General features: G+C 37.5%; 1 protein-coding gene across 2 annotated transcripts in view; it reads left to right on the plus strand.

Moving 5' to 3' along the window:
• The window catches only part of LOC130257195 (ephrin type-A receptor 6), a 271650-nt gene that overhangs the window by 162559 nt on the left and 81341 nt on the right, over nucleotides 1–27750 (plus strand). Inside the window, exons 5-7 of one of the 2 annotated variants that reach the window (XM_056499481.1) lie at nucleotides 16812–16859; nucleotides 17289–17451; nucleotides 25698–25806. In XM_056499481.1, the coding sequence (XP_056355456.1) occupies nucleotides 16812–16859; nucleotides 17289–17451; nucleotides 25698–25806 (320 nt within the window). The remainder of the gene's footprint in view (nucleotides 1–16811; nucleotides 16860–17288; nucleotides 17452–25697; nucleotides 25807–27750) is intronic. The other variant, XM_056499489.1, reaches the window with a different exon arrangement.

Consider the following 27750-nt stretch of genomic DNA (forward strand, 5'->3'; position numbering starts at 1 on the left):
TTAATAATATTTAAAACTTGCTTTAATAATATTTTAATCAAGAAGCATACATTTCAACACTAGCTAAGTGTAGTGGCCAAATGCAAATGAAATTTTATATTGAGAAAGAAAAAGGGATGATTCCTACCTCAAAGCCAGAAAATATTAATATGCACAATTAATTTAATATGATTAAGTTTCAGTTCATTTTTTTCTTCTTCACTGTTGAGCTCTGTGTATTAAAAAGTATAGTTTGTGTTATGACAGAGGTAGCTGTAGCCAGTGACACTGTAATCTCTCAGCCTTTCCAGGAACTCTGAAACAGGGGAATATCAGCATTCCTGTTCTCAGCAGAAGTGACAGAATAGGATGTTGTTGCATGCTCACAGGAAATACAATAAAAGTGAAATGGATCTAGTATGAATTCATTTACTGGATCTAGTATGAATTTATTTAAGACATCCCTCTAAGAGAGAGCAAAAACTGCAGGTAGTATTCAAGACCACATTAAATATGAAAAGGTCAGAAATTTTATTAATGTCCTAGGGAGTCAAGAAAAAGGCAGAAAACAGTAGTCTTGGCTACTAATAAACACACTAGGTAGAAAAATGGAACAACTTTTGCAATCCATCTTTATCCCTTTCTACCTGTTACTTGCATTTAATAAAGAAAGGAGGTTTTGTTCTGATAAACAATATAAGAAATGGAATGTCTCCATCAAATATAACCACTCAGTCTCTCAAATTCAGCTGATTATACCAGTTCTTTAACTTCTTGAAACTCTGAAGCATCATGTACTATTCTAAAGTTTTACAAGTATTTAGTGCTATTTCTTTTAAGGCTCCTTGTTGACATTTGAAAAATTGTTAGTACATCACTGATAAGCACATTAGGGGAGCAGCCTGCTTTAATTATCGCCAGTAGGAATTCTGTGACTCAAAAATGGAAGTTGTCTTAGGCTCCCAAAGTTTCCTGGAAGATATGTAAACTTCAGAAATCAAGTAGCTGCCCAATAAACTGTAAGCACTCCACAAAATGGGGCAGTTTCCAGCAATTTCATAAGGAAGACAAATTATTGATGATGAGCATGGAACATAAAGATGCATCTTTCCATGCATTTCCAGAACAAGCACAAGAAGGAAAGAAGGCTACACTGTGCTAATTATGCAAAAAACTTGTATTTATACTCTTGTAAAATACAAATTACACAGAAAACTATCAAAAGATCAAGTCCTCTCTGTGAAAAATACTCTTCTGAGAAAGATTGCCAAATTATAAAGAAATAAAGTAGAGAAGGAGAGTTATCCAGGGGTCTCAATAGGTTACAAGTATGGAATCATGCATTAATTTTAAAGTACAATAAAGCAGTTCAGTAATTTTTCTGCTTTAAAGTACCTTTTCCTATATGACCTTCATTTCTCCAGGGAAATGCTGTAAAACACTCAGAACTTCACGAAATACTGTCTCTAAAAATGAAAATCTTGTGACAATACGAAAATTTCATCCTGAGCCAGTTGTACAGATTTGTAGTTTCTTATTTAGGAGTGCACTGGTACATTTTTATGTGCTTGTCTGACAAGAGGTCATTTTGTTCTGCAGCCTTTCAGCCAAAAATGCAGTAAACAAAATCTGACCTAGGACTTAATTGGCCTGGGAGAACAAATTCCTTGACATTCAGTCCAAGATTCTCTGAGTTCTGTCACAGCAAAGAGAAAAGGTTCTCCATTGTTTGAATAGTTGTGTGATATAACCAGGAAGAGAATATCCTGATCCTGAAATAATTGCCTTGTTGAGGCCTGGTAGTTGAAATACCTGATTTCAGGTAGATTATGAATCATTCTGAAAACTGTGCCTTGATAGTAAGTGAGTCTTTACAGCAACACACAGAAGATCAGTTAAATGTTTTCCCATTGAGCTCTAAGATGTGCTCATAAAAACATTTCTTCATAAGCCTTCTTTGGGGTCTTGAGATACTAAACATTGCAAATTATCTCTGTTGATACAGGGTGTCTGTCCTATTCTGCACTCTGTCCATTTTGTTTTATGATCTTTTGATATCATCCACAAACACTATTTCTAAAAGCAAAAAAATCTCTCATGGGCAGTATTTCCTCCCTTTAAAAATCAAACTCATTAATATGATCTCAGTGCCATTGCTAATTGCAATTAATTTTTCTTTTATACTTTAAACTATTACTCAGATACTGACCACAGCTTGCACTATTTGCAAGGTTCTAGGACATCATAATCTCTTTACCTCTCATCAAAAGTGTTTCATGTTTGAGGCAGATGGAGGAGTGGAGCCTTGTTAGAGCCTTGTAATGACACTGAGTCCTTCTGTAGGAATTCCCTCATGGGAAGGGGAACACAGCACACAGTGGATAGAAACCTCACCAGCTGCACTCCAGGTTGTGCAGCTGAACTGGAAAATGCTGTTTCCTCCCCTTTCCATCCAAACCCATGAAGTTAATCATCAAAAATTAATGCTCCCTAAGACCTGTATTAGGCACACCAAGCTGTGCAGGTATCAGCAACTGTATTAAGTTTGTTCTCCCACGTGGCCCAAGCACAGCAGCTGGATTACATTTCCTTTTACACACAAGATAACATATAATTAGCTAAGGAAGCCTGTCTGTAGAGAAGGGATTTTAATGGAATGTACCCAAGCAGTAACCCATTGCAGTGAAATCTCTAAATAGAGAAACCAGAGGATATTTATAGAATCAGGATTTGGAGGAGAGGGCTGATATTTCTTTGCTTTCTTGTCCTTTGGTGAAATTTAAAGACAAAATTAAAGCCTTTGCCAAAATACTTCATTTTGTTGGGAGATTCAATTTGCAGCTCATGGTCAGTTTAACACATTAAAAAATTAACCCACTTCAACAAGACAGTGAGTGGACAGGATATATAGAATGTCATATATTACTTTTCCTTCATGCCAGGATTATTTAGAGTTGAATTAATAAACAAAAGTGAGAAAATAGCTGAGCAGTAGAGGCAAGGGGGAAATTAGTTTTCCAGTGAGATTTGAAAAAGAGATGAAGAGCTGATGAGGCAGAGAGATAGAGGAAAGTACCAGATTTAAAGAATTAGAAAGCAGCATGACCTTGTTAATTTTTCTATCAGTCTACAGCTGTCTTCACTTAACTTACACAAGAAATGAGGCTTAGTTGTAAAATCTAATATTAAACCAAAGACTGCTATTTCTTTGAGTTATGATTAAGATGAATTAAAATGAGCCATCCTGAATTTGAGTGACAGACCTTTAGGTAAATTACATGATAGGAATAATGAGAAATTTTAAGACTCTCAGTGCATAATGTTTTGACTGGCAGAATTATTTTTGTAAGAATTAATATGGAAAATAATAAACATTATGTGATTCATCCCAGTTTAGAGGACACCAGATGTTCCTGTATGTCTTCTCCAGCTAGGGAGATATTGCATTATGATCTTCTCATCATAATTAACCTGACCCTGCTTGAGTATGGGCTGGAACTATCCTCAGTGAACAGGAGTCACATGTGTTATCATTAGGTAAAACAAGGACATTTCTCATAAGCCACTTCATGTAGATCAGATTTTGAGGAATTCTGGGTGGAATTTTGAAACATGAAGTAAATCAGTAATTTCTCCTATAAAGACCTCTGCCTTTCTCTGAGGTCTGTATGGCATGTATGAAGTTCATTGACCCTCAACCTCCTACTACTTAAAGAGCCAAACCTCTCCAGTCTCTCCACCTCTTCAGTCACTATTTTGCACGTTTAACTAAGTTAGAAGGAACACATTTTTTTTAGACACAGCTGTTAGAACTCTCCTATTTCCTTTAAGCACCAGCTGGTACTTTTTTGGTACAGATTTTTCTTTTATGGCAAGTATTTATATCATGAAGAATAATACATGCAGCAGCTCCCAGTGGCATGAAGCTGAAGGGAGCTTGGGGGCTGTGTGCCATTATCTGTGATGGTTTGTTTGGTACTGGTGTGGCTGGGCTCTTGCTTCTTTCTCTGGGCATTTTCCTTTATTGTTGCTATCCCTACTGTAGTGTCCTTGACAACCTTGCTCAGTTTTAAAGTCAACCTCAGTGATAAGATTGGGGAAGAGGTACAGCCTGACAACAGCAGGGATAAGCATCTGAGCACTTCAGGTATCCAGGTGTCATTTATTGAGTATACACAATATAAAAAGCTGTTTACTTCAAGTGATCAGCTGGGCAATTTTTAACTTCATGCTAATATTATTTTTTAATGGACAGTTTTCTTCTGTAATAGTTTTCAAATTATTCAAATCATTTAAGGCATAAGTAGCAATCTGCTGCCTGAAAGTAAAATGTTTCTGATATGACTGGAATCAGGAAATGTAGGACTCATGCAATAATACATTTTCATTACATTTGCAACAATTCTGATCAAAATAAGAGTGCTGAGTATTTGGGATGTTCAAGAGCTTTTGGACAGTAGTTTCAGGCAGCCCTTAGTGTCACAGGGAGGCACCAGGGCTCTGAGCAGCACCTCAGGCATTCTTGACCCTTCATAGCTCCTGGGAAACGAACCATGTCTGCTGAATGTTTCAAAAAAATAATCACTACAAATGTGCTTTGGGATGTAATCATTAAAATGAAATCTCCTAGCTTATTTTAGCATAGTAAGTGGTGTTAAACAAGCTTCTCAGTTTTTCTGTTCCGCTGTTATTAACCCAGTTTCCCAAGGGAAAAAATGTAAAAGCCTCAGATTCTAAAAAGAGAAAAAAAAAAAAATAGGCCTCAGAACTGTTGAAAATGAGAGTGACTAATTTACAGACTCTCTGACCAGATATAATTTTTGCCTGCAGGAAATAACTTAAGGACCTTGCAGCAGCCATTATTAATGACACCGATGTAATTACTATTAGGAGAAAAAGAAATCTGGCATCTAAATATCAATTACATGCAGCAAAAAGTTTATCAAAGAAGTTCTAAGCTAGGCCTCTGTTAGATGCCTGGTTTGGCTTGTCTACTAATCATTGTTGTCAATTATTTTGAAACAGCTTCTGAACTTTTGTGTTTAGTAATAAAGTAGCCTATAGAGGTATTGCTGTTGTTCCTGCTGAACCAAAAATTCTCAATGGGAGGAATAATGCTGTTTAAGCAAGCCTGGTGGATTTGATATTAAAAAAACCCCATACTTAAGTCTCTGCTGATCTTGTGTTCTTGCCTGCAGCCAATACCACTTTCTCCAAGGAAAATTACATGTACAGTGCTTGTTCCAGTAACTGCTAGAAGAGCTGCACAAATGCAGGAAAAGTGTATTAATGGTTTTATATAAGTGGTTTTCAAATGCTTTCAAGGGCATAGGAATAAGTATAGGAGGTATGCAAACTATTACAAGACAACAAACACAGCTAGTTTCATACCTCAAATAAAGCTAAGAAAGCTAAATCCTTTTATGACAAAGATTGGTTGCTAATAAAACGAATTACTAAATTTTTTTTTCCTCTCCTTTACAGCATTTGAACCTCAGGAAAACTAGTTTTCAAAATTGTGCACTGACACAAGAATAATAATAATGATGTTAACCTCAGGAATCAGTGTTAATCTTAAGTATGTGTTTAGGTGGGGTCAAAAATCAGAAGCAGCTATTTTATAGAGCAGAAAGTTTCAGCTAAGGACAACATTTAGATGCTCTTGATGAACATACTGTAAAAAGAAATGTTTTCCTGTCAGAGATAATGCATCAGTTTCACGAAAGAAAGTCGTAAGGAATTTAACATGTTTAATTCTGAAATAACAAAATAGAGAATGTACTCCCAAAATATTTTATTTTTGTTCTTTCTGTTATTATAAACTGCCTGCCTTTGAGTTTAGGTGCAGTAAGTTTTAGTTGCATATGATAATAGACTTGGAGTTCCCTCAAATATCTTAAGACAAATTCAAGAGTCAAGTTTTGGGTTTGAAAATTTAACAGATTTTTACAAAAAAAGAATTACAAGTTTTGTGAGCAGTGACTTAAATATAACAAGCATACCTTCCAAAATATGGTCATCTAAATGAAAGTGACTTCCTTATTTATAAATTAAGTACAATGTCTATGTCTCCATTTCTCTAAACCAGTCAGAATGTTTCCTTTAGACTCTTGTAAAATACAAAGTAGCTTAAAAGCTCTCAAAAATCATCTGTGAGCCCAAACTCTTTAAAAAAGTGAAGCTATCAGAGTGTTTTCATAATACACAAATTACTTACTGTTCCTAAATTGTTGATTTGCAGCCATAAAGGTGGATTCACAGATTAAATCAAGGTATGTACCTTGAGACATGAGTTTATATCTTTGTCTAAATGAAGGAGTGTTCAGATATCATTTCATTTACAGTTTCTTCCTGCAATATTCAATGCATTCAAGAGATACCTGGGGAGGTAGAAAGGTATGCATCATTTTGGAGAGTAAAACCAGAAAAATTTCCTTTTCTCTCTCTCTCTTTTTTCTAAGACTGCATTGCAGTTGTACTTTAACCACAAAAAAGGACAGGATATTAGTTTTCCTCTTCGAATGGTCTTTTTTTCACATTACATGAAGATGAAACCACTGACTGCATAATATTAGCAACCTCTTTTTTATTAACTAGCAGTGTCCCCAAAGCAGAGTCATTCTGGGATAAGGAATAAACATCCAAAGGGAAAGAGGAAGCTCCATTTTAATGCACTCAACCACTGCTTTCCTGTTTAATATCAGTATAATCACTTTACTATGTATTAAACAAAAGCTATGGGTTTGGTGTGGATATGTGGTTGTTGGAATCAAAATGAACATTAGAGGAGCTTTTGATTTAAATTAATAATTTCATTAGCCAGCTTGAATTCACAGAAATTGTACCTTGTTCAGTAACTCCCATGTAGTTTTGTTAGATTTGCACCTGAATAAACCCACAAATGTTTATTTGATTGATTGAAAGAAGCAAAATTTTATAATTCTCTCTTTTTCTTTCAAGTTTTTTAATGTATTTGCATTAATAGTTTCAAAGTGCCCTTTCTTGATGTGCTTGTTGGGATGGCTGAGTTAACAACCTATTATTATGTACTCCTTACCGAGCTGTTAATAGCTTTAGAGTCTTTTGCAGGAATTCACCTGCTGCTCATAAACACATTAATGTTGCTGTAGGAACTTCACCAGGCTGATGCACCTTGTATTTGCAATGACCTTGCACAAACTACCTGGTTTTCATGCATGTATAAGTATTCATATTATATTAACAAAATTATTTAGTGGCTGGAGAAGCTCTTTTTAAAAAGATATGGACATCTATCTGTGATTTTGTTAATATTTTTTCAGATTTTTTTTCTAGTTGTTTTTACCACCACCAGAAATGATATTTCTGCTGAAGTTAGCTACATCAGAAAAAAAGCACTTCCCAAAAAAAATTGAGCAAAAACTTGCTTTGTCAGTTTTGAAAGTGCAAAATCAGCTTTTTGATTTACTCGCTAGTTTGTTGACTTTGCCCTTGAAATTCATGTTCAATTAATTGGAAAAAAGATTGCTGTTTTTGCTTTACACCCCATTAACTCACCGAGGTGTTTGAAGAAAACATAAACTTAAGGAATATGTGGCATTTATTGTTGATGTATTGCCAAGTTCTGCACTACAGTCATGACACCAGAGGTGAATTCAGCCCCTCTGAGTGAGTATTACAAGATAGATGTTTGCTGTTTGCCTGCATTGAGACACAAAAGGATCTATGCATGTGCTCACAAATACACCCAAAAATGTGATAATTCAGTGGCTTTTCAATAGCTGTCATATGTTTATATCTGAAGAGGCTTGCATAATGAAAAACAATGCACAATCTGTATATAGAGATCAGCAGGTTCCCTCTTGCCTCTGATTTATTATTTGTATTACAGTGATTAAAGGCAAACATTAGTTAGTGTCAGATTTTGTGTTTTAGAGCCAAAATTCTTCCTCCAAAATTGATTTTTGTTGGATGGCTGAAATCTATCTTAATATTGTCAACATTATTCTATCCTTACAAATCCAAATTTTCTTTGAAAAGGGAAGTATTTGTCCCAAAGAAGTGTATTCACAGTTAGCATATGAAAGATGTTACCATTTAACATTCATATGCTCTGAAATGAATCTTAATGACTTCAGTCATTTTTTTCCAGAATAGCAAATCTGAATAGCAATCTGAATCAATTCAATCTATAAAAGTAGATATTTTGCTTACATAAATAAAAGGATAGCTTTATTAATACCACTGAATTTGTTTTCAAGCTGTTGTATATCAATAAGAATCTCTTCTGGATTTGCCAGAAAAATTCAGCAGCAAGGAAACATTCGGTAGCAAATGAAAAGAGAAAATTCTGCATTACTCTGCTCTTCTAATATTGAAAGTTATTTTTGAAGAAGATTCAAACTAAGCTTAAACCAATCTTAAAATAAGCCCAGTCAGTCTACCTGCCCTAACATCCTAAAAGGCTGAAACACATCTTAGAAAGGAGTTGGAAAGGCATAATTCCACAAGAGGTTTTTAGTACAGAATGTGGTTTTAGTACAGAATGTGGTTTTTACAAGGGTGTTTGTAGAGCTGCAAACATCCCACAGCAGTTAAAATTTCCCAGCAAGGTGTTACAAACCTGACAAAATATTCAGCACTGGAAGGGAGCCCTAATCCAAATCCTGGCCTTGACTGCCTGTGAATCTTGTAGGGATTCTGAAATTTGGGGAATTAAACCAATTTGCCATCAGCAGTATTAGAGCTGAGTTTTGTGTGGCTGACTCAGTGTTGTATATTTTTGGATTGGTAGAATCACTTTGAACAAATGCTGTGGGGTTTTAGGATTTTTAGGGGAGAGGAGGGGGAAGGGTTGGTTGGTTGGGGTTTTTTTTGTCTGTTTTGTAGGAGGGTGGGGTGTCAAAGTAGAGCCCTGGCTACTCTGTACTGCAGCAAGTCACCTCCCTGTGGGAGTCTTCTGAAGAATTGCATGGTTGCTCTTGTATTGAAATTCCACTTCCCTTGTAAGATGCTTCTTTGCATGTAAGCTGCCTTCACACTTCAGTAGGAAACAGGATCACCACAATTTTGAGCTCTGCCATGAAGGGACAGCAGTTCTGTGTGTACAGCTGTGGTGTTACCCATGCTGGGTGTGAGAAAATTGCCTGCCCTATGTCTCAGCAACTTGGAGACCTTCAGGTGTTTGTTCTGTGACTTTTTTCACATCACACAAGTTGTCCCTTTTTGTTATCTTTCTTCCAGGGTCTTGCATTTTAAATTTAAATATTTCATTATCAAGTAACCTACTTCATATCTGTAACTAGAAGTTTCTGTGGCAACACTGTTTCTGTGATATACACAGACATTTTGAAATTGACTGAACATATTACTGATATTGATTATTATTCACTATTTCTTATAGATAAGAAACTAAAGTATATTCAATAAAATAGTCAGGAAGCAGATTTAATAAAAAACATCCCCATAGTATTTTTTAAACTCTGCTTGTAATTAAACTTGTTGCCTAGGGATGTTTTGGAGGCCACAAGCAAAATTGGTTCAAGGAATAATTAAAGAAATTCATGAAAAGAAAGTCCATGAGCTGTAAAACACAATGAAGCAAATTTAGTTAATTCAGAAAGCCACTGATGTGCAGATTGCTGGGCTCTGGGGGTGTTGAGGGTGAGCATGGGCAGAAGGAACCTGCAGTGCCAATGCTGAGTGTCAGTCCTGCAGTGGCACCAGGACCTCGCTCAGAATTGTGAGTAATGAACCTCAGACAGCAAAGGGATGATTGGGAATCACCCACTGGCTCTGTATCCATAATTCTCTGGGCTTGTTTCACAGCAAAGAGAGCCACAGAAACCTTCCAATCTTCAAGTTTTCAGGATTGCTTCTGTTTCCTGTTGTATTTGTCAGCAGGTTTATTAGATTGTTATGAAGTAAACATTAGCATTAGATATCCCATTAGAAGCTGTGATTCACGCTCCTAAGGTGAATTTTGAGTACTACTTGAGTTGAATTTTAACATTAGAAATTTAGTTCGTGCTTTCAGTAGCTTCATGCTTCTTTCCAACTGGAAAAGAAAATTTAAATGAATGAAAAAGTAAGAAAAGTATTTGAGGCAGCTGGAGAGGCTGGCACTTTCATATGCAGAAGTTAGAGAGACTTCTGGAGATCCTGGTGCAGAGGTTTTCACTGGTAAATATTTTTAATTAGCAAACAACTGTTATCAGAGTAGCTCATTACTCCCAGAAAGATGGGATTTAATATCTGTGCTCATCTGACAACTCAGGCCATGTTGTCCAGCTGCCTTTTTTATAAACTGGGTTGCACCCTGTTCAATCCCTGACTTAAGGCACAGGCCTGATTTTATTTCATTTTAATCTCCTTGTCAGGACAATCAGCTCTGTCCTGTCTGCTGCCTCCACACTGGCAGTCCCACTTGGCCCAGCATGTGAACCACACAGTTTTTGCTCTGCCCACCCCTCACCTCCCTGTGCTGGCAAGAATTTTAACATTGTTTTAGAGCCTCCCTGTCCTCAGCTCTCTCCTCATTTCATTTTCTGCTTTTCATGGTTCACCTCACATCAACTCATTTCTGCCTTTCCAAGTATATAATCCAATTAAAATGAAGTTTGTCTGGGGTTTGACCTTTCTATATTTTCTTTATGATTGGTTATCTGTTCTTCCCCTTTTCACATTGACAGCTTCACTTTATATATGGAGAAAGTGATGAGCTGACTGACAGGCAACCAAAACACAAAATATTGAATGGGCAGCCAGGTAAAGGACACCTGAGTGTTTCTGCTCCCCAAACTGTTACATCTCAGATGAATCAGGAGGGAGGCCAGGGAGGGAAGGGAGAGGGTTACAGCCTGAAGGGGCTGATGCCTTTAAATACTGAAGATTTCTCCTCTGAAGCAAACACTTGAGCCATTGGCAATTTTCTCTGTGGCTCTGCTTTTTTGCTGCCACAGTTTTCTACTTAGTTTAGATTGGTCCTCAGATCTTCCCAATCACTTTTCTAAATTTACTTCAAGTTTGTGATTCAGCTGAAAACCAGAGATACAAGGGTTTTTAGCAAGAGGGTTTTTTAAGAATCTGAATGGTATCGTTGAGTTCTCTTATTGTAATTTTTCTTACCACTCTGTGTTACAGTAAAAATTTACCCAATCCTGTTGATCAGATTGTAATCAATAATTAATGTTAGAAGCATGTTTTTGAACCTTTAAGACTTCTCTAAAATCTTCTGCCAGCATTCTTGTTAATTGATGTACTGTAGGTCAAAATAGTTTTCTAGGAGAAAATCACACATGAAATTAGTGAATATAAAGAAGCTTTCAAAGACAGACACTGTGTTAGGTGTAGTTAATTTTATTGATTTCAGTGTAATTAGTCCTTATCTACAACAATCTGTGTAAGGTGACAAAGGTGCTATAACTAGACACAACAGGCATTCAGAAATTGGATTATGAAAATATTTTATTGTAAAGAAAGAAAATACTTTTTGAGAATTATTGGAAGGAAATTAGTTGTGAGAGGAATATAGGCTCTATTAATCAGAGGCAGTTTCCATAAATTAGAGCTGTGGGGACTCTTGTTTATATTGATCACAGAGAGTAAGTACAAACTAGTTTGATGTTATTTGTCTTTATTAGATTCTCTTTGAACTGATTAATCAATTAATGACGATACTTAATAATTAACTACTGTGTTATCCTAATGGATAGCACAGCATTAAAGCTGAGGTGACTGTGGAGCACCAGCATAGCTGATCCCATGGGAAAAGTAAGGAAGAATTTGGAGATTCCATTGCACACTGGACTAGAGCTGTGACCAGTAAAAATTGCTGCCTTCCAAAATCATGGTCATTCTTTTACAATAATGGTGCTTCCTCTGTAGGTCACATTCTGTGTGTTCCTCAGACTGGTGTATCTGGGAAAGAGGAGAGATGTGACCAAATGGTCTCATAAAAAAATTCTTGTTTATTGTAGGTGCTTTCATTTAAACATTTTTAGTGCCTGAATCATGAAACTCCAAATCTTTACTTTAATGTGGTACTTACTCAGTTTTGACATTGTGCTTCAGTGTACAGGATAAAGACCTGGTCCCTGTGGTATATAGATTTAATCTCTATTAGTACTTCTTTCAGTTGAATAACAGTGCTCTGAAAAGGCCAGGCAGGATTATGTGGCTTAATACAGAATTTTCATGTTGCAGGACAATAGATATAAACTAGAAAATGTGTTTGCAAACAGCTGATAATAAATTCAGTTACTCTCCCTGGATTCTTTCTGCACACACACACTTGAAAGCTGTGGGTACAATAAGTCTCTTTTAGCTGGCAGAAGGTTTGGAAATCCCTTTCCCTAGGGTCAGTTTAAGAGTTTTGTTACTTGTGACTCTGAATGAGCTGAATATCTCTATTGTCATTCATAACTAAGCTAGACTAAGAGTATATAGCTCCTATTATGTATTCTAAACCATAGAAAATTTTATTTGGTTCTCTTTTTAAATTGCTAAACTAAAGACTGATACTATTTTTATTAGAGCCATGTCTCTTTTTGCCACTCAAATATTAATGGTGACAAACCTTGTCAGTGCTTTATCAGTGCTTTACTGGTAAAGTTAATCTTTTAAGGGTTATTGCAGCACTACAAGCAAAAATTGGCATTTCAGCTTTAATTTCTATTGATTTTTTTTTGCACTAAAGGTTTTGAGATGTATAATCTTTTTCTCACCTGTAATATCAGAATGTAAACTCTTTGCCATAGGAGTCTAAATTGACTAAAGGTCATTCCATTTTGGTTAACCTTTATAAATATTTTTCTTACATGTGTCCACAAAGTCTTAATTTCTGTGCTCTTTTCCCTGTACTGGGAGAAAAAGGTGGGGATAAAATTAGAGAGCAATTTATTCAGACAGGTGTGGCATGTGAAAGTTTATCTTTGTATTTACAATTGTTAATGTTATTGAGGGAATCCCCTCACTTTTAATTATATGGCAAAAATTGTACTAATCGTCACAATAATAGAACATCTGGATATTGACTGCTACTCTGCTGCACTGCAAAAGCAGAAGAAGCATTTCATTAATTTATCCTCTGATGGTGCTGCTCCATTAAATTAGGTTATCTGGTCTTAGACCATTAGTACCATTGTGCCTTCCATTCAGCCAGTCTGTTTCTTTAGATATGGAAAAATGCCTTATCTATAAAGCCAAGTATAAAATTAGGGTAGATACAGATTCAGATAGGCAGAGGTGGCTGTAAGAAAGAATTTGATTCTGAAAGGTTTTCCTGTTCATGCACAGAGCAAACTGTCATGGATTTGTGAACACTGTCCCTCATAATCAGAACTGAATCCATTTACAAGAAGAACCACACAAACAATAGGAAAAATGCAATTTCCTTAGAAAAAGAGATAGCATTTCCAAAGTTCATAATATAATTCTGTTCAACTTGGAAAGGTAGTCATAGACTTAGTGTTACATTGTGTAATAACATTGGCATAGCTTGCTTTTGGGTTACATTTATGTTCTAATTACAGATTTTCACCAAGATAAATTTGCAGTAGGCTATGGAAGAGGTCTTATGAATTTCCTGATATCAGATTGTGTCTCATAGTTATATTAGTATTAGATAGACTCCTTTAACTCATGTTTAACCCCTCAGCCCCTGTGTTCCCAGAACTGCTTCTTGTGAGTCCTTTGCCATCTTAAGATCACAAATGCTGCTCTGATACTGATGTAAAGGATCAGAGTATTTTTTGTGTCCCTTTTCTTTTTGTGAACACTGAACCATACATAACTATATGTTATCTTACTTCTTATGGGCTATGGGAGATACAGCCATGTCAGTTAAACTTATGTTTTATTTTGCAGATTTTGCAGTAGCCCTCTGTAGTTATCAAGTACAGAATAGATTGAGTCCTTGACCCTTTCCATTGATTCTGGCCCTGTCACTGTCTAGGTCAGAAAGCTATCACAAGAGATAGAACCCTCTACTACACTAAATCATGCTTCCTTTTGATGGAAAATAGGTTGCTTTTTATTCTATATTTTGCCATAAACTGAAAGCAGGATCTGGGAAAAGTATGCACTAACATCCAGGAAGTACATTTAAGTCCTTCAGTTTAAAATTGAGTTTTTGAACACAGAATCCCTGAAAAAAGTGAGTGCATATGGTCTAAAGCAAGAATAACACAAAGCATCCCATACTTCTCTGCAGATTAGAATTGTATTTTTTTGTTCTGAATCCATCTTCAGCCTTCCTGGGAAAGATGATGGCAGAAGGAGTGGCCAGCCTTGGAAGCCATCTCTGTGGGAAGCTCTGCTTTCCAGGTAGGCTGCAGATCAGTTGTCACAAGAATGGAATGATGGCAAAGCATCCAGTCGTTGGAGAATCCTCTTATGCATGAATCCAGTCCAAAAAGTCTGAGTTCTTTGTGCAAAACATTCCAGTCCTGGGAAGTTTCCAGCTATGAATCATCTTGTCTTGAGTTTGAGCAACTTTTTCCTCAAGCCTCCTGAAGTTTGTTCTCAAACCAAGGTGACAGGTTCCCTTTCCACTATTTCACGTGCAGTAACAAATCTTGCCCCCTTCCCCATATGACAGCACTATTACTTTTAAGGTTGTGTGCTCCTAGACATCATTTTTCAGTCTGTGGGATGGATGGCATGAGAGGCTGCAGAAAGGAAGGAGGGGAGGGCAGAAAGAAGGAGCCCTTGAGGGCTTCCTGCAGGCAACCCCAGGGAGGTGGTGAGGCAGCAACAAGCCAGACAACCCCTGGAGGTGGCCAGAATACCTCCCAGAAGGGACAGGCAGCAATGGCTGCCCCTCAGGAGGTTGCTGCTGCCCCAGAGGGACACATTTTGCTGACTAAATGTCACCATCACAGCTCTTGTCACGTTCATCATCTTTGACCAACTACAAATAATGAACTATATTTGCTGCCTGCCTGTCCACACCCCTGGCTATGGAGCCAGTGGATCCCAAAGGTATGTTTTACACAACAGTAGTTAGTCTGTAATAACATATAATAAATAGATACAGCTCTGATTGTTTCTTTTCCAAAAGTCATTCCCACTTTTTGCTGCTGTTAGCCTTGTTCTGCAGGCTTCAGGGAGTAAATCTTGTCACTGAATCTTGGGGAATCTCCACTGATTTTTTGACAAAATTTCCATTTCCTTCCTCCTCTTAAAGACCCTATTTCTTTTTACAATTCCATCAGTTTTTTCTGAAATCTCTCCAGCAGGTCAGAAGAAGCAGTACATTGTTAAAATGCTAGGACTTTATTTCAGGCAGTAAGGTAGTGTAGGGAAAAGAAACCACTTGCAACTACTACAGTGTACAGTGAAATCCATTAGGTGCTGCTGGTCCCATCCTTAGCTTACAGAGCCTAAATAAAAACTTCCAGAGCTTTCCAGAGTATAAAGTCATGCCATCTATGGGCCATGCCAGAGCATTTTGAATCATGCTAATACCTGTATAAAACAAGCATTTGCTGCTTACATAATCTGCAGTGCAGATTTCCAAGATCTTTCCTTCACAGGAAGTCATGTAAGCGTCATCAGAAGAAAAAAAAAACCTATCACTCAAAGGAGTAGGCTTTCTGTCAGAAGAAAATAGGTATTTTCTGAAATGAATTAAAGTATGTCTAAAATCTGTTAACCTGTTCAAAGTGAAGTTACAACATTTCATATAACTGGGGGAAGTCTTATATTTAAAGAAGTAATTAGATGGTGTATTCATTATATTCTCTATCCATATAACTACAAGTACAATTATTCCTACTATTTCAATTTCAATGCATGCTCCTCACAGCTTCAAATTTTGGTAACAGACTGTAGAAAAAATGTATACTTCCTCATACTCTAGTTTCTCACATTATTTCCACTGTTTGAAGCACAAGTGAAATGCAGGTATTTTTTATATTGATCATTGTTGCCTTCCTCCTGCTCCTTCCCTTAACAGAATGATGAGGTTGCTTCTGTCTGTTTGTTTTTTAATCTGGTTTTCTCAGCCCTGTATTCCTTCTGGGGGAATAGTGATCCTCCTGCTGCCCTGTGCATTTGTTACACATGGCTGAAGTTAACTCAGCACGTTTTATAAAAACTGTTTGTTTTATATGAAAGGTACATGCATATTGCTGAGAAGAGATTAACAATCCAACAGAATCTGACTGAAACCTAATCCTCTCCTGATTATATCTCTTCTGTGAGCTAGATTTCCTTCTGAACAGGCTGGAAGCACCCTTTGAATAACTTACCCCTGCTCTAATATCACTGTGTGATATAATAAATGTATATGGTGCCCTGTGGGTGTCACAGTTGGACTGTTAAGCACATGCCAAGGACATTCCTGCTCAGTTTGGAGACAAATCCTGCTCCTAGGGAGCAAACCTAGCCTTAAGGCAGCACATAAAATATTATAGATTACTGGTTTATCAAGTAACTAATGAGAGGGAATAAATGTTCTTCTTCCAAGTCATCCTGTCATGTGAAAGCATCATCCAAGCGCCAACCACCATTTGCTGTCTAGTAAAGTAGCACTCAGTCAAAGCACAGAAATTTATGTTTCTGGTCTCCACACTAGAGCAGCTGGTGTGCAGTGGTAATTCCCAGAGACCATCATTCTCAGGGATCTCTCTGAGACTCAGGAATTCTCAGCAGCTGCCAGGAGGTTAACAGGGGACTTTTGCACAGAGTATTTCTCCTTTTAGAGTTTCAAAGTGAGTTCCATGTATGACTACATCACACCTACCTGGCAAGAGGCATTGAGCTCAGCAGCAGCAGTGAAGGAGCTGAACCATGCTGGAAGTTGACAGGCTTTAAAGGAAAAGTTAATTCCTATTTTTTTTTACCCACAGGTCTACCCACGGATAGCGCCGGCATTTTGGCACTACCTGCGGGTAGAAGTGAGTAGCGGGTATTTGAATACTCCCACATCTTTATTTTGCAGCTTGGTAGTGTTTACTGACCTCCTAGTTTGTCCATTGTGCAAAAATAATGAGATTCCATTCTAGTTGCCATTCTTCTGTGAATGTAGTCTTGTACTAATTTATGTTGGGTTGAATACGGTTGGGTTGGTTGCTAACCCAAGTCACAAAAAGGTGTCTGTATGCAAGGTTAAAGACAAAAAACCTGAAATCTAAAAGTCAAGGCCATATCATACATTCTGACAATAACACAGAACCAAAGTACAGAAATCCATACCTGCACCTCCTTTTATAAACGTTTTATTTTACATTCATGAGAAGAATATGGAGCTTCAGTTCTGTTATATCATTTTTGCAAAGATTGTTCAACTCAACTTGATATAATTTCTTCCCTCTTTTGTCCCTCAGGAGCATGAGCAGCTCAGCTATTCCTCCACAAGGTCCAAGGCTCCAAGTGTTATCATCACAGGTCTCAAGCCAGCCACCAAGTACATATTTCATATCAGAGTCAGGACGGCAGCAGGATACAGCGGCTATAGCCAGAAGTTTGAATTTGAAACTGGAGATGAAAGTAAGTTTTACTGAAGGAAAAAAAAATATAATAGAAGTAGCATCTAATTCTAAACCAGTGAGACATTGGGAGTTTAAATGGCTGAACCCATACCATTTGTTTATCACAAAGTGACCAGTGCTACATGATAAAAAACAAGCCTCAGATTCAGTTCTGGATTTACAACAGCACACAGAAATGTTAGCCCAATGCTGCAGCCAAAGGAATGTTCTCTTCCATAAAATTTCCTTATGGGTCCCTTCCAAGCTAAGATGCTCTAGGATCCTTTCTTTCCTCATAGAAGTCCTGCCTTTTGACATCTAGAAATACTTAGCCAGGCTCTCCCTCAGTCCAGCAAGCTCCCAGTGATGGACTCTTCACTCTGTTGTGAGTTCTCCCAGACTCCACAAATAAAATACTGACAACTTTTATATGTGTTTCTATCAACCAGTAAACCTACTAAATTTGGCAGTAAGAAGCAAGAGGCCTTCCTTTTCTTATAAAATATACAAAAAGGCTTCACATGTTATGTTCATGCTCTGAACAATTTTATATTTGTCCAGTGTTGCCCTCCATGTTCAAAGAAACACAGAAAAAGGTATTTACATGTATTTGAGAGAAAATTAGTGTAGTAGATACAACACTAAAACATTCATTAATTGAATTGCTTTAATTTGCCAATTATGTTTACCATGTTTTTCATTAGTATTTTAGAATTCAAGTTGTTTAAGCTAATGTACAGACTCAAAACTATGTAAGTGCTCACAAGAGCACCCAGGGATTTGTGTTCCATTTTTATTGCTTCTTAACTTCTATTTCAAAAATCAATCAGGGATAGATTTCCAAGTGCTTAATGCCTAATTGGACTTTTTAAAATTTTCTGGGTACTTAAGCCAATTGGTTTGAATAGGAGTTGAGCACTTGGGTGCTTTCAAGAATTTCAGTAGATCTTGTCTGTATCTTCTGGTGCAATAAGTACGAGGCTTAATTCATGTATAAAGAAAATAGTATTTAAACCTCAATGAGGTTTCACATTGTGAAAATTTCACTTGCCATCTAAATCAGGAAGACTGTGGCTCCAGTGACATTTCCCTCATTGGTATTGAGGAAATCTCCTGGGAGTGACAATTCCCCTTATTCCCTCCTAGCCCCATCTCTCTTTCCCAGTGCATTGATGCAGTTGGCCCTTGGGCTGCATGCTGAGCTTAATTTTGACATTCTTTTTGAAGTATAACATCAAAGCTGAACCTGATACTGGAATAAACTGGAAAATAAATCTGCCTATGATGCCATAAACAGACCTAACACAGCTTATCTCCCAATAATTTTGATTCCTTTTACTTCTATGTCTAAGTACTTGCTGCCTAAGGTAGTACATTATTTCACATAAATAGAATATAGCAATGGTTTTATAAGTATTTCAAGATGCTGACTAACATTTACACAGAGAGGTTTAGGAGAGTTGTGTTGAGATTTGGGCTGTTTGGTTCTGTCAGCACCCATAAATGTTAATTTGCCCTTGCTGACCTGCATCTTTTACAAACCATTCCTGATCCAGATAAGTAGGAATCTCTCTTCATCATTATTATTCTGGCAGTGTGCAGCTCAGCTGGAAATTTTCTGATTTTTTTAATATGCATTTTTCTAAATTTTTCTGGTGGACAGCAAGATTAGGCCAAGGCAGACTATTGCAGCTCCCTCCATCCCTGCTTGCTAGAAACTAGTTACTTGGTGAAAATTCCATTTTTGCAATTACATTTTGAGGACTTTCAACTAGATTTTAATTAACTCAAAAGTATCATTTTCATGAGAAGGCAGGGAGGAATAGAGTGTTTTAAAATTCTATGTTATGAACAGAAAATTTATCAACCAACACATGAAAATAACAAAAAATATTGTGAGTCTTGTGTTTGACAAAAATCCTCCTTATGTAGCTTTAGCTTGTAACATTCTTCAGCTCTCTGCCAATTGAACATGTTACAGGAGAGAAGAATTCCCAGAGCAGTTGCAGGTAATCATCCAAGGTTATTCCATTTACCGTCCTTGAATGTTGAAAGAATTTGTTAATAGGTAGCAGTAAAGCTAGCAATCAAAAATTAGGGCTTTTCTTTTATAGACTAATTATAGAAAATTAATCATTCATCAGTTTTCAGATGTGTATATCAATGTCCTAAAACATAATGTCCTTTGGCAGGACAGTGTCCTGCATTCTGTGATGTACTGGGTGAAACCTGTGTCCCTTCAGTTATAAAGTGATAAAGGATAAAATAGATACAACATTTCCAGGAACACTAAAGCATTTTGGTGTGATTGCTAAAGGTGGTGCATGAGGGAGAGAGAAAACCAAATCTGCAGTAATAGTGGAAGAAATTAGTTATTAATGCTGATGTGTTTTTTGGGAAGCACCTTCTCTTGCTGACCCACTGACAGAGGCAGCCACAGCTTGGGGAGCTCTGTTGTTAAACTCTTCTCCCTGCTGCAAAGACAAACAAGTGGAGCACCCAAAAGAGTGAAATTTATATTTTCTTTGTGACAGGAAGTGGAGTTACTTAGGATAGTCAGAAAACTTCTCTTCAAGGAAGCAGGGATGGATGAATGGATGCTGACAGGCATTTCTCCCCCTTTTGAAGCTCAGAGGCTGCACCTGGGAGATTTGAAACCTTTCAGAGCACAGCAACCACCACTTGTGACTGTGTTTCTTGTTGCCATTGTGTTCATTCTCTGTTTCAGCACCTTACAGGTAAACACTGGTGGTAAAGCTGGCAGGTTTTCATACACTCCAGCACACACACAGCTGCCACTGCTGGGGCTTTAAATTGGAGCATAAACCTCACTTGCAGTTCCTGCTTTTATCTGTCAGAATTACCAGCTATCTGAGTCACCACAAAAACACTCTGGTCCTTCCTAACAGAAAATAAAATGTGTTCTGACAGTAAAGAATCCATATTTCCTAGGGCAGAGATGCTTTAATCTCTGACTGTTACCCTCTCTGTTTTTTTTTCCCCTCTCTTCTAACCAGCTGTTTTTGGAATACCTCTGTTGGTTGGTTGGTTTTGTTGTTTTTGGTTTTTTTTAATTAATGACTAAAACCCTTTTTTTTTCTCCTAGAGAAGTGGTTTGTTTTTTTTTACATTACCTCAGATATCCTTCTGCCCTGAGGAATTTGTAAAATATTGAACAATTTACAGCTTTTAGGCAGTTTTCATGCCAAAGCAGGGCTTGTTCTAAAACCAAGGTTATTTTCCTTCTCAGCCTTCCTATCATTAGGAAAAAATAATCTGAAAGTGGAATGGTTGGCTTGTTGTAGAAGGGACCTAGAGGACAGAGCAGCATTTATGCAGTGTGAACTTGTGCTTGGGCTGAACAGAGTGGTAAATGGGAGCACATGAAGATACTTAATCCAAAAGCAATGCAGACTTTGTATACTTTAAATTATTAACAATAAAAGCCTAAACATTTCAGAAATGCTAATGGAATACCTGATCAGGTGTTTTAGAAAGTTGAAGACTGTGAAAAAATAATTGGCTCAAACTCCAGTCCTGATGGATCAGTAACTTTAATTTCTTTAACTCAGGTGGTGATTTTTGTGTATTGCCAGAAAATTCTGCTGAATTTTCACATTCTTCTCCCTCTTCCCACATCCACAAAATCTACCTTTAACTTTTCATCCTCAAACCAGGCTGTTTTGGATTTGCCACCAGATGTGACCCCATTCTTTCCAGAACTCCAAAGCTCAAGAAAAGGGTCCTGGATCATTGATTCCAGTGCAGGTCCACTGCTGGTTTAAGCACATGCCCTGGCTCATGCCATGACAGAGAAACCATCACTAGGATTTTTAGAAAATATATTGTATTACCAATGCCAAATGGAGATTTTTTGGGTTTTTTTTACAATGTTTTGTATTTTGATAATAGTAAGTTGAATTCCTTGTTGAAACAAAACAAATCAGATGACATATATGTTTAGAAACTTCTTGTTGAATCTCTCCCCACCTCTGCCTCATCCTGCTGTTCATTCAGTATTAGTCAGCACTGGATACCAAAGAATGTCTCATTTTAATCTTTAAATGTTTCCTTGCTATGTTTAATACTTTCAGCCATTTGTTCTTCACATTTGATTTTGGTCTATCTGAGTGCACTACTGTGTGTGTCCAGAAAACCCAGAGAATTCACTTTTCCTCTGTGTTTCCTAAACAACAGCAACATCCAGTTCAGATATTGAACTGCCTGCACAGGCTTTCCATGGATCCACTGGCCAGGAAGTGGATGTTAGGGAAAACACCTGGAAGAAAGCTTTTCAGGTGAAGTGAACAGACACCAAAGTTTTACATTCTTATGCTAGTCACAGTCCCTCTAAGTTCACCTTTCCTTTTTCTTCTCATTTCTCCTTTGACTGGAGCCCATCAGCTCACTGTATCACAGGAGCTGCACAGGAACAACATTTTCATTTGTGAAAATGTAAAGGTTGCCCTAATGAGACTTTCTGATTTTCTTACCTGTTGTTCTTAAGCACTGTTGTTTGCAATGCCTTGTAAATCCCCCTGACAGCCTGTTCCTGTCTGGTAGAGCTCCAGTGCTCACTGTCCACACTTATCTGTCTTACAGCTACTCACTGTTATCAGTCTGGCTGTCTGTTTGTCACTTTTTTATCTTTCAGTCTGCTGGAGAGTGTGCTGCCTGATAGATGTCAAATTGAAGTTACAAAAGGATGTAGCTGAGAGACAGAAGTGAGCTGTCATTAGGGCTTCCAGCTCTTTTATACCAAATACACAAACTTGTAAAATGTTTTGGAGAAATCTGCTCAAAGAAAGAACTGAGCTGAAAGATTCTCTCTGGTTTTCAGCCTCTTGCACTGTGACTAAAATATCCACACCATTTCTTCCAGTGTGCCCAGCAAGGAAATGAGGAAGCCTCAGGATATTTCCCTTCAGAGGGAGTGAAAGTATAGTTCCTCTTCCATATGTTTGGATGAAGAACCTGGAGAGAGGATGAGACAGGGCATGGATGTAAAAAGTGGATTGTAGGGGCAGAGCTGACACCAGGCTGGATGCAGGAGGGATTTCTGGGCATGGTGTTAAGCAAGGAGGCTGGAATGATGCTATTAGAAACTACAGCATCATTTCAGACATACAACATGAGTTAAGCATAAAGAGCAATGGCAGTGGGGAGTTTATCTGGATGATATGCTCCCGGGTGCATATATAATCCATACTGCAGTTTTTAAATAATTTTTTCTAATTACATCAGTTGCAGGAAAAATGTGCTTGAAGAGTTTTGCCACTCAAACATTGCAGTATACTACTGAAACATCTTGGATAGGTCATAAATTCTCCCTTTTCCTTTCATGTTTTGAAGTGTTTTATTTAGGTGTCCAAATGAACTTACTGAGCAGACAGAGAGATTGAGATAGAGTTCCAGACTAAGCAGTCAGCCCAGTTAGAGGGGTGCTAAGCTCCCTTAGCTCTGCTCATGGTTTATGATAAAGTTGAGGTGCCCTGGACAGTATAAATACAACAAAATATTTATTTTAGCTATAGGAATGCTGGCCCTGTTGTCCAACAAATGAGATTCTGGGAAAAAATGCTGTGTACTTCTGTGATTAAATGCAGCACTCTCATATATACACACAAAGGGATGAAATGAGGTTGCAGGAATTTGCTTGACTTTGCAACCTGCCATAGTTGTTTTTTAAACTGAGTTTTTCTGTCTTGCATAATCAAGAAGTTCTGAGGAGAAACACAGGTCATAGACCAATATACACAGGAAAAATAAGGAAAACCAGGAAGTGACAAAAAATATTCAAGAACATGCACAACAGAAACAATTAAAGCTCTTAGTATTTACAGCTTGAACTTTACCTTAAGAGAAGGCTGGAGAAATGAGAAAAGAGCAGAGGTTGAGAGACAAATAGAATTTAATTTAGAATGACAAAATACTGTAAAAATTCTAGGTATTGAGAGTCCCTGATTACTGTCTTCTTACTGCTTAAATAGTTTTTTGTGGAACCTTTTTACCTGTATGTGATAAGTCTCTGTATGTGCATGCCATGTTTATATGTGTGTTGTTCACTGCACTGTGCCTTTATGGATTTTATTGAGGGATCACTTCCAGCAAAAATAGTATTTCCATCATTTTGCCTTACCTGCCTCTCTCAGTTTTTTAACAAATCCACATTTTCCAATTCTACTTGTCTGTCATTTGACATTTTTATCTGACAGGTAAATTAAGGTCATCTTAAGTTTCAGGCTTGAAAGCTCCTTGTAGTGATTTAACTACATTTAAAAACTGCTAATGTATTTGACTCTGGCCTCTAAAATACAAACAAGAGAAACAGAATTATCATTTTTCCAGTAGGTACAGTTAAAAATTGTATTGCTTACAGGCAGAAGGAACTTGAGTCAGTTTTGAATTTCCCCCCTTCATTAATGTGACTGAAGGTGCTTCTTGGGACCATGGAGTCAGTCCCTACATTTGTATCAAGAAATTCCTGGGTTGTTGGCCTTGGCAGTGAATGTCTGTTGAAAAAAAAAAATCACAGCTAATTCATCTGAGCTCGTGATTTACTTTCTTCCTGCCAAATTCACAAATGTCCTTCCTATTAAAAACAAAAGGAGAGCTGCAGTCTGTCCTCTCCTTTCCAGTGCAGAGATGGGCAAGAAAGACTCCTCTGAAACCTTCTCCATATACAATTTAATCTTTGCCACATTTAGCACAACTCCCACTAATCTGAAAATGGTATTCAGCATTTGCATTGTTACTTGTGTGGCATGATATTTGTTATGTTTCCTTTTTCCAACTAAACCTGAGCCTGTGGAAGGTAACACAGAGCTGGAATCCATTCCTATAACATCACTAGACATCATTTAACTGTTCAGTCAATATTTGCTCCATCATTTATTGGAAGATGTGTGTATTTAACTTGTCTGACCACAAGTAATTTACTGCCTGTGCATGCTCCCATCAAATTATTTGGACAGAAACCTAATGGCAGAAACCTAAAAAGTTGGTTTTTTTCAGCTACTATTGTTTTTATTTGCTTTGCTAGTCTTACAAAACTGGTTTAAGCCACACACATGGTTCAGAAGCCAAACACTTTTCTTAGTGTTTTATGAGGCTCTGTGTGCATTGCATTGAGCTTCATCAGCTGCACAGTGAGGGAATATTGCCTGCTGAGCTTTCTAGACAGCAGCCTAGGTGATTTCCCTAAGCTTTAATCACCTGATACCTAAAGAAAGCTGAAGATTTTGCTTATTGAACAGTTTGCAAGTTTACCAAATCAAAGTTGCTTCCCTGATGTAAAAATTATTTCCTTTTCTGTATTTACTCCTGTTTTCAGAAGTCATTGAATAGAACTATTTATTCTTCTTTCAAAACAATGTTTTATTTCCCATGGAAATAGTAAGAATTGGGTAAATGTCATGTAGTGTAAATGTTCAAGTGTAGCAGAGTTTAACAAATAAAACTTCGGAGTCACAAGACAGGAGACAGCAAAAAAAAAAGAAGAGCCTGATTCTTTTTCAGCTCATCTAGTGTTTGGATAGTGAGGACCACCTGCACTGTAAGTAGGTAAATTCTCAGTGTAAAGATTTAAGATTATACACAATAAATTCACAAAATTAGGAAGTGTCCAGTGATGGATAATTTCAGGTGATCTTTTTTAATTTTTAAACTTATTATAAAAAGCAGAGAGAAAAACAAGAGGCATAAGACATTTTTTTTTCAACTACAGAGTTGCTAATGATGTTATGATAAAGCATGTTATGATAAACTCTATGTATTTTTTGACAATGAAACTGAACACCAGACATGCTGAGGAATGTATGAAGCTGCACATTAGATGTGGAGTTTTTGCTTTGCTTCCTCCTGAACCCAGTTTAGCATCTTCACATACCCAGCACTGCTGCTGACTTCACTGAACAGGAGGATGAAGGGAACTTCTGAATTAGGTGCAGGATTAAAATAAATAAAGCTAAGGAAGAAAATACAGTTTTGTGTCCAAAATCCTGTCATATTCAAACTTCAGTGAATTGCAAGTTCTGATAGTGACAAATCCTCCTTTTTTGAACCTGCAGTTTTCTCCCCTCCATCCTAGCTGGGACATGGATTATGGTTCCTCACTTCACAGACACGTTTGCATCCTTGCTAAGCACTGAGGAACCATTAAAAACAAATTGCAACATCTGACCATTGAAATTATTTCAGCCATTCTGCAGAATCCCTGGGTGATGGATGGAGCATCAACCTCTTTTTTCTGTGCTTCTCTTTCAGCTTCTGATATGGCTGCAGAGCAGGGACAGATTCTTGTAATTGCCACTGCTGCTGTTGGTGGATTCACTCTCCTGGTCATCCTCACTTTGTTCTTCCTCATCACTGGCAGGTAATTAAAACACTGTTCTCATATAGTCCCATGTAAAATTAAGAATTTAAGAATAATGTTTTAGTCATTAAACCACATTTTCAGAGCTAAAAGTAGGGTTAGGCACAGGAATATCCTCTTTGTTAGTACTGGTAATACAGTTCTTTTGTAAATGCTTTTCATAAAAATGAAGTTGGGAGAGAGAAGAAATTATGTGAAATCAGGAAATAGTTTGGATAATTTAGAAATAAGTTTCTGGACCTCTTTCCTACAGAGTGGTAATTTAAAAATACAGTATACCTGCTGCACCCTCAAGGCTCTGACATTACAAGGAGAAAAAAAAAAAAAGGAAAAAAAAATCCCCACAGTGTATTTTACAAAATCTCAACTGTCAATTGCAAAACTTTAGTGAGTGCACTACTCAGGTATCAACAGAGGGTGCTGCACTTTTAGATTTGTAATTACACACCTGTTTTGTTGGTGTAGCATTACCTCTAATTTGAACAGAAAATGAAGTTCTATCAGTACAGGCCAGAGGTTTTATTTGCAATACCCCAGCAATTCAATATGGCACTGCAGTAGCTGCCATTATGGGAATTAATGCTCTCTCTGCTAAATAATAAAACCAGTTAAATCTAACGTTCTGCTGAAGGTAATGAGAGCAGTTAACCTTGGAACATATTGTGGCCTTAGATAATCTTAGAGGCTGAGTAAATACTCCTGCAATTACTACAGAAGGTGACAAACAGTAGTGTCTTTTAGAAGAGAGAGGAATTATTTAGACAGAGACAAATTTCCAGAGAAAATGATTGTGTGGAACGCATATGTGAAATCCTGAAACATAACTCAAACACTTCCTTTGGAAAAAAATCACTAAACTCGGGAATGAAAAAAAAAAATATGGAAATGGGTTTCTTTCTTTATTTCTTCCTCCTGTTTTCTAATGCTAAGAATATCAGAGATTCTCTTACTTTCCAGTGCCTTACTCAGTGGGACCATTTCAATTATGTGAGACAAGAATTCATTCTGAAGTGCTGCTTAAATGCAGCGATAAGAGCGCGTTCCACAGAAGACAGAGCAAGAAAATTCTGAATAAATACTCAATTTACTCTAGGACTGGAGGCGAATTTCAGCATGAAAAATGCGACTGGTACCCTACAGATGTGCTCTGCTTCAGTGTTTAGAATGAGCAATTTGATGAGCTGAGTCTCAGGGCTGCTGATGAGCCCATTCAGAGTGGAGAGGCTGGGTTAAATGAGCACCTGCCTCTGCACTTTGCTGGGTGATTATCCACCAGGAGCAAGCAGCAAGCACGGCTCTCACTTCCAGACAGGAATATGAAAGCACAAGACACTTCAAGACACAGGACTGGGGTCTTGGCTTCAGGAAATGGGATGTTAAAGCTCAGTCTGATTTAGTCTTAGCTCCAATTGTCCTGCAGCCAACATGAGCAGAGAATGAGGAGACTCCTCTCCTGGTGATTAATCACTGGCTTCTGTAGTCAAACTTTGGGGCCACATGGATGTTTAGGAAGATTGGGTAAGATCTTGTTTCTTTGGTCCCTTGGGCAAGCTCTTGGAATGTAAGAACCTGTGTTTAGGGCTCTGGACAGGTAGCACCCTACAGAACATTTGTTCAGGTCCTAAAAACGCTACTGGCATCCTCAGGGAGTCCCAGCAAATGGTGTTCAGTCTCAGAGTTTCCATAGAGTCTGAGAATCCACTGGTCTGCACTTTCTTTACAAGGCTACATCAGCTTCAGGAGTTTCTACTCTTAATTTCCTCATTATCACCTGTGTATGTGAATGAACTTGTGATGCTCCTGCTGTGTTTCAGCAGTTCAAACAAACCATTGAAATGAGCTGGGTGTGTTCACCTATTCCTCATAGATGTCCACTGTTAGTATGGGTATACTGACTATTTAGTTTATTTAATTTTATAATGCTGTTAATGTTCACACAGAGGA

Source organism: Oenanthe melanoleuca, chromosome 1, assembly GCF_029582105.1.
Source record: "Oenanthe melanoleuca isolate GR-GAL-2019-014 chromosome 1, OMel1.0, whole genome shotgun sequence".
NCBI classification, from domain to species: domain Eukaryota; kingdom Metazoa; phylum Chordata; class Aves; order Passeriformes; family Muscicapidae; genus Oenanthe; species Oenanthe melanoleuca.